General features: G+C 39.0%; 1 protein-coding gene across 6 annotated transcripts in view; it reads right to left on the minus strand.

Annotated features, from left to right (window-relative positions):
* LOC145977957 (nucleoporin p58/p45-like) overlaps positions 1–11,891 on the minus strand; it is a 99,988-nt gene extending 88,097 nt beyond the window's left edge. For all 6 annotated transcript variants that reach the window (XM_083110312.1, XM_083110304.1, XM_083110319.1 and 3 more), the window contains exon 1: positions 11,702–11,891. In XM_083110312.1, the coding sequence (XP_082966438.1) occupies positions 11,702–11,793 (92 nt within the window). In that variant the 5' untranslated portion in view covers positions 11,794–11,891. The remainder of the gene's footprint in view (positions 1–11,701) is intronic.
* Positions 11,892–16,910: the final 5,019 nt, after the last annotated feature.

Below are 16,910 nucleotides of genomic sequence, written 5' to 3' on the forward strand. Positions count from 1 at the left end.
GATGACCTGATTTGTGGAAAAGCAAGTCATGGATTCTTCATCAGGACAATGCTCCTGCCCACATGGTATTGTCAGTCAAGGCTTTTTTTTTTTGGCCAAGCATGGGATCAAAGTGTTGGAACATCCACCATATTTACCGGATCTTGCTCCATGCAACGAATCAGCACTGAAAGAAACCAGATTTACAACCGTAGAATCTGTGAAAACAAAAGCGACAAGGTCATGAACATGGTTTCAGAAAATTATTTCCAGCAATGGAAGATTCGTATGGAGCGGTGTATCGATAGCGCAGGAGAGTACTTTGAAGGGGATAATGTTTGTATTGTACAAAATAATCAATAAATGATTTTGTAGCAACAGTCTGGATTTTCTAGTCACACCTCCTAGTTGATTTTTCTTTTATTTTTTTTTCAGTGGGTACCTACACCAGGTGGCAAATAAGGATGGTCAAAAATATTCAGAATCCGTATTCCGGAAAATTTTAAATCCAGATTTCAGAGGAAATCCGGATTGCAGATTTCTTTTTGTATGCACAAACACTAAGCATTATCTTTGTAAGCCGCCACTTTGTTAGAGCAATTTAAGTCGAGAGAGTTGTGAATGCGCTCCTGTGCTAATGACCAATATTTTGAAGAGTTCGGCACAAATCGTAATTTGTCTGGTGATTATGCAAGCTCTTGTGGGATGATGGAGGGGTGGTTGTTGTCTCTCGATACAGTGTGAGGTGGAAAAAAATCAACCTCGCTCGTGTGAAAATGTTATCTTGAGCCATCCCTGACTGAAAGATTTTAACGTTCAGTGAAAATACGTCAATTAAATATGAAGACCTTCTTGAACAAGTGTAGACGAAAAGAAAGCTTTTCTGAAATACTAGTCAATTTACTTTTATTGCGGCAGCTGATTTATGGTGTTTGGTCTGAAGAAATGTTGCTGCAAGGGATTTAATTTAGTTTGTGAATTATTTTGGGAAAAAATTCGAGACTTGATCAGAGGGGAAGGTATAGTACAAGCAATGGAAGCTTGCATTATTAGAATATCATTTAATGTACTTAATGTTTTAGCCTTATTTAGTTTCCATTGCACTTGATTTTGCGACAATTTACGACCGCTAACTCCCTCAGCAGCTCTGTAGCAAGCACCAGGCTAAATGCTTGCGGCCGTTCTTTGGGAGAATAACGCACCCGAAGGAGTCACATGGCGAAGCATGAAATTCTGGTGGAAACCGTCCACAGTGCTTCTACAAAAATCTCTTCCTCCTGAGCTTGCGTGATTCCCGAAAATAGCCGAGCTCAACCGAAAGCATACATCTGTGGATACATTGCCAGCAAAAATTAGTAACGAATATTTGTCTTCATTTGCACGTAAACAAGATCGCGAATATAATAATAATTCTTAGTCATAAAATACCTAAAAGAAGTTATTATCACTGTTCTAAATTCCATATTTATATCATATTATATTACAAATTATTTTAGATTTCGCGAAATGTAAAATGCGTAAAAAATTGACATTAGGAGTTGGGGCGAGCGTTTGAGTATCCAGGAAGTGGAATGTGCACCCCCATGAAGAGTTTCCCCAGGGAGGGGAAAGATTCGACGGACCTTGGTCTACACACTGCATCCAGCTCACATTACATTAGAAGTGTTGACCGCTACCAGTATTTGCAACTGCCAAATTATTTACACAGTAATTCAAGTGAGCTGTTTCTCAAATATTACAACTACATTCAATAAATTGACAGCTTTTGAATAGAACTTGGGGTAAAAATAAAGCTATCTGAAAAAGAACTATCTACTGATATTTGTACACAGCACAGAAGTAAATCGCATACATTGTGCACGTTGTGAACAGAAGAACATGTTTTTAAGTTTTATTGTTGTTGTTGAGTTCGTGTTTAAGTCCACTTTATGCACAACAAGGCTAATCGGGACTGGACCTACAGTTTAAAGTGGGTACTAATAAATAAATAAGAAAATCCGTACACCTTTAGTTATATGCAGAAAGTTCGCATATGCAAGATGTTTACTACCATATGAATAACATACCCTGGAATTTTGAAAGTAAATGTGACGTTTGCGGATCATATGGTTTACTTTTAGTACCGTCACTTGATTATGATATTTTGTCAAATCCAGCGAATGGGCTAATGAGGCTATAAACCTCGAACCAGGCACGTATCCAGGAATTCCTTTCGGGGGGGGGGGGGGGGGGGGGGCTCAACACCATTTTTTAATGGGTACAGTTAGAACCTCACAATTGTATGTTCAAGACCAGTGGCGGCAATTGGGTTCCGAAGGAAAGTTTACTTTCTCTTGGTAGACAAGGCTTAACATTAAGAGGCCATAATGTTGAGGCAAAAAAATGGGGAGCAACTATCCCTTAAATCGTAGCCACTGTAAGGCTGTCATTTTAATCAGAACATGAAATCGGAACATTTTTTACCACTCGACTCCTCTATTTCCATGCATTAACATCGTTTGCCGGAAGCATCTCAGTAGGTGTGTTTGTCCATTTCTTCCCATCAGGAATCAAAACATCTATGGTGTCTTTGAGTGTTTTTACGAAGCTGTTACACATGCACGGGATGGACAATCCACTCGACAACGCGAGATTCAAATTGTGGGCTGCGAACTGGACGCAGACAGCTCTCGAATATTTTTCTCTGATTCGAGCCTGAACACCACTAACGTGTCTTGTCGTCCCATGTTTGCAGCTCTTATAAAAGCAGAAACCCACCAAATTGTTCAGATTGAGGCCTTAGCACTCACAAGTGTTCAAAAATGCATGTCACAGCTTCCGCTGTCTTGTCATATATCGGCACGAAACAAAGGAAGTCTTCTCGAATACAGGTGGATCATGAAAGAATTAATGCACAGTGAAAACCCTTCTGTTCCCAACACATCTAATGTTTCGTCTCCCAGTATGATCAAATGCTTACTCATTTATCTCCAGCGACGTGCCCAAGGGAGGGTTGGTGATGTCATAACCCCATTTGACTCAGTATTCCTTTTTTTTTTTTTTGAAAAAAAAAGAGAGGAACGTCAAAAACAGGGAAAAAATGGCAAAATCAGGACTGACCACTAAAAATAGTATGCGTAACCCCTCTCCATTCAGAAAATCCTGGGCACGCCTCTCCTTATCTCGGACACATTTTTTAAAATCAACTCACCAGAAGTTTTTATCATTCCGTATTGGAGATTGAAGTAAGATGCGTTCTTCCTGCAGGTTTGGATATGATCCTTTAGGGTGCTGTCGTCTGCCTGCCTTCACACCTAACCTTAACAAGGCCCTAATTTTCCATCCTTGTGACTTGGATTTTCAAGACTTAGGAAGGTTTCAGACCGAAGGGACACACGATACATGGAATGGCCCAATCAACAGCAACGTTTCACACCGTAGCGACACAAAAGGCCGCACAAACCTAATCTTCAGGCGACACGGTGTGAAATCTCCCTTATTAGGCCACTGTCATTGTCACCTCTAAGTAGTAGCTCTTGATGACCACAGAAAAAAAAATCTCCTCAACCGGCGGGAATGCTCCTCAGTTTTCTTCTCTCTCCTATATTTTCGTGCTTGTTCGCTATACAGGCAACACCTTACGATTTGATATACACCGGGCATGTACTATGTAGACATTTTAACGAAAAATCGGTTGAAGTCAAGAATGGCTAGATGACTCTGGCTCAGTTGGTAGAACCCTGATTTGGGTCCTGGTAGAGCCTGCAATTTCCGCCTAAAATGTCTACATATGCAACTTCTTCCTGCTTTCTTTTCTCGACATTCATAAAATTTTCGGCTGTCTCTTTATAGTAGTTAAGTGTTTGAATGTGTTTCGAACCCAGTAGGCTTAAACAAAAGTATTTTTTTATACCATGAAATTCTCGGACTGCATATACAAAATTTAGTTCTGGCAAAAAAAAATCATCACTCAAAACTTTGATTTTCAGCTGATCCATTCAGCTTAATTCTGTTTTAATAAACCACTCCAACATCCGGTACTGCTGAAATATTCACTTTAGATAGAGAGAGAGGGGGGAGGGAGGGGGGCCTTAATCTCTTTGGCCCTCGACCCGAACTAGCACTACACTGATGCCCCGGAAGTTCTGATATCGTCAATGTCTATGTCTTCATTTTCGAATCACTATATCTTATAAAGCAATCAGAGGACGCTGACTGATCTGATCACCAATCGACTGTATGAATTGTCACACTTACCTCTGAAATCTCATTAACCGACCATTTGTACAGATTAACCGAAAAATTGAATCCGCGTATTTATATCCTCATTATATTCTAGAACGTTCCGCAGATAAAACGATTCGTTAATATTGCCAATAGTTGACTCCTTCTCTCATTCCCGCCTTCCAAAGATTAGAAATTACAACGAATCGCCCTACGTGTGGCGCTACCTTTGTTGTGCAGCTTCCAAATGCTGACAAGTCTCTACATAGTGTTCAAGTGCGCTGCGACAACACCGAAAGCGCAAGAAAAGTTTACGTGCAATATTATCAACAACAGGGTTATAGAACATTCTCCGTCTTGCCTCGATAATTGTCTATCTCCTTAAATCATCGTCACATTATTCAAAAAGCCAAAAACCTAATTTTATCTAGTGTAAAATAAAAAAATTCCTGAGGGGGGGGGGTGCTCGAGCAACCTCAACCCCACCTTGGATACGTGTTATTAACAATAACAGGGTTGTAGAACATTCTCCGTCTTGTCTCGATAATTATTTCTCCCAAATTATCATCACATTATTCAAGAAGCCAAAATCCTAATTTTATCTAGTGTAAACAGAAAAAATTCCTGAAGGGGGGCTCGAGCCTCCTGATTCCCACCTTGGATACGTGCTATTGACAATAATAAGGTTATAGAACACTCTCCGTTTTGTCTCGATAATTATTTCTCTCAGATTTATAAATTTATTATCTTCACATTTTTCAAGATGCCAAAAATCTGATTTTATCTAGTGTAAATTGAAAAATTTCCTGAGGGGGGTCTCGAGCCACCTCATTCCCACCTTCGATAAGTGCTATTACCAATAACAGGGGTATAAAACATGCTCCGTCTTGCCTCGATAATTATTTCTCTCCTTACATTATTTTCACATTATTCAAGAAGCCAAAAACCTAATTTTATCTAACGTAAACTGAAAAATTTCCTGGGGAGATGTCGAGCCCCCTGTGCCCCATCTTGGATACGTGCTATTATCAATAACAGGGTTACAGAACATTCTCCGTTTTGCCTCGATAATTATTTCTCTCCTTAAATTATTGTCACATTATTTTATTTCACACCACAAGAAACAAAAAAAATTCATTTTATCTAGTGTAAACCTAAAACTTTCGGGGGGGGGGGGGGGGGCTCGAGCCCCCTAAGCCCCCCCTCTGGATACGTGCCTGCCTCGAACCTCCATTGGTTATGCCATTGTACTACTTATTGTTGCACTGAAACATCACTTGCCTCCTTCATAAGACTACGCTTTGCTACTGGTCTTGATATATGCAGTGACAACGCTAGTAAAAATAGTAAAAACAAAGTGCGGAAAACTAGATTTTTTTTTTTTTTTGGAGTGGGATTTAGCTAAAACTCATAAGGTCATTTCATTACAGTATTTCTGATTAAATTTTACTAAGAGTCCAAATTTCACTTGTGTGTGTGTGTGTGGGGGGGGGGGGGTTGGAACAGCAAATCTGCTACAACAAATGTCCCAGTGAAATAAAAATTGGTTGAATCGCATGTAAGCAAGCAGCGGCGGCGATTATGTTCCAAAACTGTGTGGGGGGAAGGGGGGGTAGAGGACAGTTAGTAGATATGATTTTATTATAATGCGGATTCAAATGTGTCAAAAAATGGGAGCAACTGCCCCCACGGCCCCCCCTTAATTGCTGACACTTTAAGCAAGTCGTTCTTCGCCGTTGCGGTAGGGGTTAACACTGCCACCTTTATAAATATGGAGTCGTAAGTTTGATTTTCGGTGGAAAAATATGGTTTCCGTATTTTTAAACAGTAGGTGTATTCCCGCAAAAAAGCAGACTTGAAACAAAAATACATGCGTAGTTATAAGCAAGAATTAAACTAGGGTGACCAATTTTCTGAAATGAAAAGCAGGACATCCATACATGCGTACGGGATGAAGGGGGGGGGGGGATTGCAGCTATAACTAAAAGGGCACAGGGTCAAGTGGACACCTCCCCCTTTGACAAAGATAAGGTCATGCTGCTTACATGTCTCCTGAATATTACACAATTCCCTTTAATGTTTTCTTCTTGATTTGATTTTTGTTATTTAATGTCGCCTTTTTGTCACTTTTGGCTATTTGCAACAATGAATATGAGTGCTGATATGATTAAATTCATGAATGGACACTCAGAAAGAGCATACATGCCCAGGCTGGGATTCGACCCCAGGACCCCTAGCATTCAAGCACTCCACCACGGAGGTCTTCCCTTCTTATATATTTCCCTTTTCATTTCTCTTTTTCGTTCCTCCATTTACTTATCTTTTTAATTTTACAGATTAACCTTCCTATCTCTCTCATTTTATTTGTATTTCCTTCCTTTCTTACCATAAAACATAAATACATTGTAAAACAATATTAATCAGTAATCATTAATTAATGTTAACATTAATATAATAACATTAATCAATACTGAGATTATATTTGTCTCTTGTCGTCAGGGTTCGCCAAGGTGGGACCAGCCCAAAAAAACCCAGCAGGTTTTTTCAGGTTGGGTCCACTTGAAAAAAAAAAAAAAACATTTTAAAACCCAGTGGGTTTTTTCATTAACTTCGGTATTTCAGTGATTTCTGAAATGAAGGAACGTCATACAGGTGTATACTAATGAAAGTTGCATTTGAGATTCTTAGAATGTGATCACGACTGTCATTATAACTCGAGATTAATTTTGCTATCTAAAATGCACAACACCTGTAATATTGAAATGAAGTAGAATGAAATATCAGAGCTCAGTACACCAATACAAAAGTTTAAATCTTTATTAAGAAGTTACATAGGCCTATATTAAGCTGTAGATTCTGCAGGTACTTTAGACAAAAGATTCCAATATGTATGTTGAACCAGGGGTGCCCATCTCCCCCAAGGCCCATGATGCACCACCCCTAAAAATGTAGAACATCCCCTCCCTTTATGCCGAATTAATTACTCAAATTATTTTTGTCAGACAACTTTTTTCCTTTAGATCATTAGGCACCCATGGCAGACTCCCGCCGCCCCTAGCTACAGCTCTAAACTTGACAAAAACTAGAAAAGCAGATAATGCTAGTGAAGCAAGCAAGCAAATTTTACAAAATGGATTTTTATTTGCATAAAATTTTAAATCAAAGGGGTAATTGCTCCTCTGTGCCTCCCCTGCAGATGTCCTTGGCTGTCAATGTTTGTTATTGCTACCCTAAAATTGACTTCCGTCGAAGGTTGAAGGGGGGGAAGCATCACTGTTTAATACAGACATTTAAGCAATATACGAGGCGTATTCGGAAAGTAAGTACCGAAAGGGTGTAAAAAATAAAAGTAAAATAGTTTCGTACTTTTTTGATTTGCATTGCATTCTACAGACCTTAAACTACTTTTCTACGTAGTTTCCACCATTGTTCAAGCATTTGTCGTAGCGTGGCACTAGTTTTTGTATTCCAGAATGTTCCCGCCTGTGACGAAAGCCATCCATGCACTGCTGCTTAGACGTCGTCATCCTCGTCGAAATGCTGACCAGCAAGAAACTTCTTCTTCAGATGAAGAAAGAGATGGTAGTCACTTGGTGCCAAGTCAGGGCTGTTGGCGGATGAACAAATTGTTCCCAGCCGAATGACGTGATGACATTTTGAGTTTGTTGGGCCGTATGCGGATGAGCATTGTCGTGAAGCAACACAATGCCTTTGCTAAGCATTCCGCATCTTTTATCTTGAATTGCATGACGCAGCCGGATTAATGTGTCACAGCAGGCATCTTTGTTGGTGGTCTGTCCTCTAGGCAAGAATTCTACCATTCTTGCATTGAGAAAACAAATCACAGACCGGACTTCACAGTCGGCGGGCCAATTGATTTTCTTAAACATTTCAAACCTTCAGAAAACTACGAAGAAAAAACATGACCTGCTCCCATGCGTGCCTGTGGGTAACTAACAGATGAAGGACGTCAGCGAGAACTCACACGGTCGCGATTGCATCCCTACAGCGGCAATATTTGCAAACGGTACTTACTTTACGAATACTCCTTGTATGTTTACTTTAGATATACTGCCATTGTGTCAACCTTATTCTGCACAGTTTGTCTCCTCGACTAACCTTGTATTAATGTGAATACCATGCCGCCCCCTCATCCAAGCCGATTCTAAAGGCATAAGAGGTGGTGTTTAATTTCAACCCTATCGCCACGATAACCACAGGTAGGTGCAAACTATACATAATTATCCAAAACTAAAAATCAATAATAAGTCAATCAAACAATACAATCCCCCCATTTTTGTGTGGATATATAGAATTAGTATAAAATGTCCCCCCAAAAATTCCTGTGGGCACACCTGTGTTCGTACAGAAACGTATTTATGTTTGCTCAATATTGAATACATTCGTTATTGCAGTTTGTATACCAAATAGCATATAATTATTACAATAACACAACTATTACGTTCTACATAATAGTGGGTAGGTTGAGTGGCAATTACAAATGTGAATTATTACATGTATTCACATTTTATTTATAAAAGCTCGACAAAACCCAAACACGAAAAAACCCAATTAAACCCCCTGTTTTTTTTCAAACCCTGCTTGTCGCAGATTTAGTAATCATCTCATCAATGCATCAAACATGCAAATCTCAAGAATTAGGCTATTTCAATTTTCAAAGTGCCCCTGCATATACTTTTTACTCATTACTCGGTACCTCGTATATCATATGAACAGACTGCATACAATATCTGCTTCTAAGCAATAAATATAAGCTTTACAGTAAGACTAAGGTCGTGAGTGTGAAAATATTTAGACCTACAAGTATTTCTTTGCAAACTAACAAACTATTAACTGAAAAAGTACTAACAGTTTCACAGAGGTAAACAATTCGTCGATGTTTTGCAGGACATTTTGCAGGGCGCTGTTGAAAAATAGGACATATTTGGATTTTTGGAGCAACATTGCAGACCGCAGGACATGACCCTCAAGAAAAGGACTGTCCTGCAAAAATCAGGATGTCTGGTCACCCTAATTAAATGCACGTTTCTGAGGAAAATAAATATCCAAAATTATAGAATAAGACAAGAAACAATCTTACTAATCTTACAAAATTATCACGAATCATGCCTCCAAATAAAATGTTTTCCTGATGAAATCTTCTTTCCCCTCTTTCAACCTCAGAGTGGAGCTTGTAAAACTTTTCCACCCTAATTTCCTGTTTTAATATTTTATTAACAAAATTATATGGAAGCCGGCTGTGCTTAGCAACACAGTGCATTTCCCTTCTTCAATGATATGATTGCATCACGTTTATCAGCATTCTTATGTGTTTTCTTTTTTTAGCCAACAATAATTGGCATAGCTTAACAAAATGTAAAGTGTATCAGTTCCGCAACAATCACATGTAATCTGAATGTTTGTACCTATGAAATATGAGAAGGCGCATGTGTACTAAGAGCGATATTGGCGATTCAATGACCATTCTGCTTCTGTGCAACAGCTATCGCTGATAAGGAATCTGAAAACATCTTCGAACAATGTGGATATGTTTGGCCGAAACAAAGAACAGCTGTAGCTTCAACAGTGCTGTTGCCACAACATTAAATCTCATTGCTTTTCAGTTACCTACTGTAACTGCTACTCTTTCTTCAGTATGGAAATGAACTTGGCTGGAAACAGATTCATTCAGGAGAGAACTTTAAATCCAGATTTTTTCCGGAATCAGTTTTACTATTCAGATTCCGGATTTTAAAAAAATCATTAGACTGGTTGAAAATAGCACAAGAAGTAGATTCACCAATAGGAATGACCACCTTTCATTGAATTTAGTCTTCACATAACATTTGTTTAACGACTTTCACAAGTATACCTGTAAGAATGTTGCTTAGGACGAACGCGGTTCATAATTTTTTGGTAATGTTTTGTAGTTAGTAATCGGGAAAAGTAAGTTTGAAGAAATGAAAAAAAAGAAATGAAAAGGGAAATATGTAAGAAGGGAAGACCTCCATGGTGGAGTGGTTGAATGCTAGGATGCCAGAGGTCCTGGGTCCTGGGGTCGAAGTCTGGCCTGGGCATGGATGCTCTTTGTGAGTGTCCAATCATGAATTTAATCATATCATCACTCATATTCATTGTTGCAATTAGCCAAAAGTGACAAAAAGGCGACATTAAATAACAAATACGTATCCAGGTTGGGCATCTTGACATGGTGGCCAACATTCCTGCACAAATGTAGTGAAAGCAAAAAATGCCTACGTTGTTAGGTAGCTAGGTTTAGTTCTCTTAGCCTGAATAATAATTTGTCATTGTATTTATGCTAATGAAACCTAACCTAACCGTGTACGCATTCCTCATCTGAAATAATGAAAGAAACTGTGTGTGTGGAATCCCAAGCGACAAATCAACTCCAATTCAGCGAAACGAAGGGTCTCACTTATCGCACAACACTTGAGCAACCTTGTGTTCTGACGTCACAGGGAAAATAATTTTTATTTTAGGCTAGCTTGGTTTGTTCTCTTAGCCCAAAGGATAATTTTTCATTGTATTTATGCTAATGGAACCTAACCTAACCTCGCAGGCATTCCTCGTCTGACGTCGGAACACAAGGTAGCAAAATCCTTGTGCTGAGAGGAAGACCCCGAAACAAATGACAGCAACTGTGCGTAAACAATATGGACTCGAACAAATGGAGAAATGCATTGATTTAGTAGCAGTAAAAACATTTTTTATGCGCAATAATATAATAGTAATCGGAAAAGTAACACCGGAAAATGGAAGTAGAAGGTACGTACTTTCAGGGGATATGAATTTTGTTCATCTATTTAGAGGAAAAAAAAAACAGCCCATGTTCTGCAGTGAGACCCCTCCTCCCGAAATGCATTTCTAGATAAATGCCTGATAGGAGTATATGTTTTGGGAAAATTCATTCAACAGAAAACACGCAATAAATAATTACCAAGACTTTGAAGTAAGCGTTAACAGACAAATGGAAATGAAACCTCGTAAAAAATGCAAGTGTGTCATGATTAGTTCAAAATTAAATAATTGGAAATTGGGCCCTCTTGGCCATACAGAATGCAAGACTACTTAGTTACTTGCAAAACATTGCATTTTTAAGTAAACTGATGCTGCAACTGTAAAAGGTTGATCACAAATAACTAGAAAAAAAAAAGAAGCTAAAATTACTTTTCAAACTCCGGTTTAAGAATCCAAACTATCATTAGGTCTGGCCTTTGAAATAAATAGCCTACATTTCAGAAAGTAATGTAAAAGAAAAGTGAAGGTCTCAGTTTATATAAAATTTTGGAAGTTTTACAAACATGTCTTGTACAGATCAAAATGGCACTTCCCGCTGTTCTATTGTAAAAAATTGATCAATGCGTTTCAAAAAATAGATGCAAACTTTGTCTTCAAAACTTACTAGAGGTATAATATTCTTCTTACAAGAATTTGTAATAAAGCATGTATTCCAGTAACCAAGAAAAAAAAAACTAGCATTGTACTTATTGGACCTTACTTATTTGCTCCAAATGCAAAGCCTGTTCCGGATGGATTTGCGGCTGCTGCTGTCGCAGGAGTTGATGCAAAATTGAATCCTGTTCCAGCCATTGTTTTTCTTTTACAAGCACGTTAATATTCCAAAAATGGTACTTCTTACCGCCTACCCAGGGTGAACTACATATTACCAGACATAACACTTCTTTGAAAACCTCCAAATTCTCTGGTGTAACGATTCATCCCTTCTTAGAAGAACGGGTATATTACGACTGAAAACGTTTTCAAAACTAGAATTGTAAAATGAATGACAAATCAATGTCTTATTTTCATCAAAGTACATTTTTCATGAAGAAATTATTTCGTTCCTTCCAAATAATTGATTTATCTACCAAATTCCAGAAGTGGACTTGTAAGGGAATAAATTAAAGGAAAGAAGCATCGCGGATCTTCCTTATCGCACAACACTTCGGAAACCTTGTGTTCTTACGTCAGACAAAAATTACGTATATTATTAGGTCAGGTCTCTTAGGTTTGGTTCTACTAGCATAAATACACTGCAAATTGATTATTTATGCTAAGAGAACTAAATCTAGCTAGCCTAACCTAACAGTTTGGACATTTAGCCTAAACATAAAATTAGTCCCTGGTGACGTCATCACGCAAGGTTGCAGATGTGTTGTGCGATAATGGAGACCCACGCATCGCTAGGCCACACTTATTGCACAACTCTCAAACATTATTCCTGCCGTTCCCGCCATACACATTTTGACGTCGGCCGAAGTGCAGCTGTAGCCGAAGATAATGGGTGCGTTCCGAAAGTCTTAACGAAACGAACGCATTCAACGAAAATAACTGGGCTCGTGAATCTGGTGAAACCAGTTATGTTACATACTTATGGGACACGCTAGGCGAAAGCGCAGGCGCAGCGTTTTGTTTAGAGAAAGTTTCCGCATGGCGTCAGCGGAAGGAATGTCCTTATGGCAAAAATAAACTCTATTATGGCCACTGTTACTCATTTTAATCACATTCTAAGAACGGTCAAGGCATACTTATCTTGTGCATGTTGCTTCATATCGCTATCTGTTAAAATTATAATACATTTTCCGAACTAGTGTAGTTTGAATCCATCAGCACGCGCTTTGTCTGCAAGGAGCAGACGATTTTCACGGAACAAACCAGCATCCTGGCCCGTGCGTTTGGTGAATCTCGTTCTTGCACGAAACGCACGGAATGCGACTTTTGGGACAGCATAATGAAACACGAAACGCACGGAAGCACTTATGGAACGGCCAGTTACCATAACTCGTTTAACGCGTTAAACTCGTGCGACTTTCGGAACGGGCCCAATGTTCTTTCTTTGCAGCAGTGTTGCCACATGAAGAGAAATTTCCCGTTTTGAAGGGAAATTTGGAGCTAATTTTAAGTGAGAAGGGAAAAGGAAAATTCGATGAAAAATAGCGAATTTTCTGGGAAATTTTAAGACAAACTCAACATTAATTATATTTTGAAAATGAGAACTTATTTTTGTTATTTTGTCGTATACTTTGTTCTGAGAGGAAGGGTGGAATTTGGGTTGACCCACATCTGGCTGCTGTTTGGGGCCGGAGGTCATTGACCATTCACCCTTATGTCCCGGCTTTAGGAGTGGGAGTCCGAGGGTATTGTTTATGTAAAGCTTTCCGCTGTTCTCTGAATTTTGCCTCAAACACTACATGTGCAAACAATAAAGTTCTCTTTGTCGCAAATTATCTTTACTTCAGTCCTCAATGGACAGTGGGATATTCGTCGTGTGCGAGTGTTTTGGAAGGCTGTACCCGTCTTGGACGATGGAAGAACAAGAGAAGCAAAGGAAACTATCTGCAACTCCAGGATATATTAGAAAACGTCGTGGAGAATTATCGGAAGATGAAAAACACCGCAGAAACAAGTTAAAAAATTCCGTGCGGAGTGGCAAGAAGTGACCAACAATACTTCTCAGATTCATTTGATTAAATTTTAATAAAAAAACTTGCTGTGTTTTAGAAGTTTCCACCTAATATGTGAAATTTACCAAAATGGAACATTTGCTCAGGTATATTTAATGAAACGTGTATACCCATGCGCCGAACTTAAAAATTTTGATGGGGAGGCAAAAATGTGATTTTCCTCTCAAACTCTTTATATCTGCGCCTTACTAGAACCATAGAATAGTTAGAACTATTCTATGGTTATAGTACGCCCGTACGCCCGGGCTAAAATGCTGTGATTATAAAGTAAAACGTGACTAATTTCAAATATGTTTGACCTTCATGGCATTATAATAGCTATTTTTCGCGATCCACTTGCAACGCTCCACTCTCAACACTCGTTCTAGCATCTCTTTTCAATGCCTTTCCCGGCCGGACGCCGAGCAGGTTCGGCGTACAGGACTCCTATATTCCTTGCTGCCTTTATGGAGGGAAAGCTTCCATTTCTACAGCACGCTCGTAAATAGGCTCTCTTACGCTGGCGTACGAGAGGTCTACCGTGATTGGTTCATGTGACCCTTCCTGCCTTCTGAAGCAGACGATAGCGGTAGAATTCCTACCCGGTTCTTCGCTCTCATGCAACTCGTGCTATGTGATGCTACAATACGCAATATTGACTGACGTAACTTTACCAATCTCAAATATACTGCTTCTTAATGATCACTGCATTGTATGATTTATCGCACGAACAGCGATGTGCATTAGAAACTAAAAGATCAACACAGTTTTTGTGAAGTAAGTTGGTGAAGTCCTCGTGGTAGAAATTCAGCCTGTTGCTGCTCTACCACTTAACCCGCAAAACTATTAATTTTTTTATTGTATTTTTTCGTTATTATCTAACTGATTAATATTGTGTCAATGGAAATGTTTAGCATTCATTTGAAAACTCTTAACATCGAATGGTCTCTGGACAAAATTATTTTAAAATGTTTATCAGCATTCTCAAGATGTAATAAACAGTGGTCTGAATTACTAATCGGCACTGTTACATCAGTAGAGTGTACGATATTTGGATCATCCACTCTGCTTTGCACAGTGCGACAAGACGACAGAGGTCCCTGGTTCAAATCCCAGCGTGAGCACGGGTGTTCTTTGTCAGTGTCCCTTCTTCAATATCATCACTCATATTCATATTCGCGATTAACCAAAAGTGGTAGAAAAGCGAAGTAAAATAAACCAAATCAATCAGTAGTTGGATCGCCCACAACAATGACGTCTACTGTTGTGCAGAGGCGCATGTGATTCAGGTAGGTTTTCTAATGACTTGCGTCATGCAGGAAGGTATAAAACACCAGAGTTCAAAACATTTGTGGCATAGTGAGGCATCTAATTGTCTAGCTAAAACATGCATGGATGATGTTTTATTGAAAACCCAGCTGACTTCAGACAAATAAACAATACCTGTGGCGACTAATACCATAAGTAAAGCCCCTATCACACGGAACTGGATTTCTATTTGGAATGCTCTAGTTGACGCTGGACTGGCTACCCATTTGCTAGTTTTCGCCTCACACGGTACTTGTTATACCGTACTTGTCGATAGTCTTTCGTTCCCACAATGGCGGCCGCGCGAGGCGAAATTTCTTTTTCCACATATCCCAGGACCCGCACCGGAAGTGATAATGAAATCCAGATTCCGGGGCCTCACAAAATCAGAGTAGCCAACCCAGAAAAATAAATAGATTTAGAAAGAAGCTACGGACGTATGCGAATATGCCGTTTTCTTTAAACAAAAATTAGAGTTGTTAGTTAGCAACATTGCGACTGAAAGGCACAAGCACGGATTAGGGGCACAAGCAAACGCAAATACAAACTTCGTGGCAAAGATGTCGCATTTGCTTCTGGAAATTTTTCTCTGCGACATTTGTGCAAAAACCTACAAATAAATATAAAGAGCCATTGAATGCACATGCCAAATGAGCTCATAAATGTACAACAAATTATAATATTAAATGTCAGTGGATTGCTGCAGCTTGAAATGACACCAGTATAAAGTGCTTGGAAATTTGGAGAAAGTTATTCACGTAAGAAAAATTTGGTGAATTCGATTCTTTGGAAGGGAAGTTATTTCATGAAACTCACGATCTTGTTGCCGAAAGTCTGGGCTTCGAACCCTAGCCAAGGCAAGGGCAGTTCTATTTCATCTCTCGTTGCAATATCCTCTACAGCAAGGAAAAAATACGTACATAAAAAAGAAGAAAATCAGTCAAAATTTAAATGTCCAGTTGAGTTGAGTTTTTATGTAAAGTCCACATTTAGTATCTTTCCTTTTATTATAGATGCGGTGTGCCCATTCTGCGGGTGAGGTTAATCGCGACAATAAAGTGGATAAGGTAATGAGTGAAAAATCTCGGTAACATTATAGTATAAGGGAAACGAATTTCTTCAAATTTACAGGAGAAAGTACTTGCGGAAATCGGTAACATTATAGTATAAGGGAAACGAATTTCTTCAAATTTACAGGAGAAAGTACTTAAATGTGTGTGTTGTTAGGGTAAGACTGCAGAATATGGGCTGCTTAGGAAGAATGTGATTCATAATTTTTTGGTAATGTTTTGTAGTTAGTAATCGGGAAAAGTAAGTTTAAAGGTACGGAATAAAAATTTTCGGTAAATGTCTGTTATATCGGAGACACATTAAAATCGGATATTTTGTGTTTCGGATGGTTCGTATTTACCAATTATGTATTGTGGAACATAGTTAAAGGTGCCATTATGCTTTTTACACAAAAATAACATTGATTTTTCACATTACGAGTAATTCTTTTGGTTCCTTTCTTCCGGTGCGGAACATACAATATGCCACGCACAGCTGTGGATCATTGCACGTCGTGCTTGTGGTTTTTCGATTTGGAGTGGGTATGCAGTGTTTCAACTTTCTTAACCGAAAAATGCCTACTTTCGTGTTCATTATGTCATCCAAACCATTGACGGATAGCCCCACAAACCCTTGCCGGATACCCCAAAAATCATTCATGATAGCCCCACGAACCATTGACGGATAGTCCCAAAAACCATTCACGATAGCCCCACGGACCATTTCCGGCAAGGTTAGGTTAGGTAAGCATAGTTAAAAAAAATTCTCATAAAAAAAAGGCACCTTTGGAAACACTGGCGAGACCACGTGACTTTCGACGCACCATCTGCAGGTACGTAATGGAAACAACAGCATCATATTATCGCCTTGCACAAAATGCAAGTTTATTATATCAAAAGTGCTTGT

The sequence above is a fragment of the Lepisma saccharinum genome, chromosome 1 (assembly GCF_977018435.1).
Source record: "Lepisma saccharinum chromosome 1, izLepSacc3.1, whole genome shotgun sequence".
Taxonomy (NCBI): Eukaryota; Metazoa; Arthropoda; class Insecta; order Zygentoma; family Lepismatidae; genus Lepisma; species Lepisma saccharinum.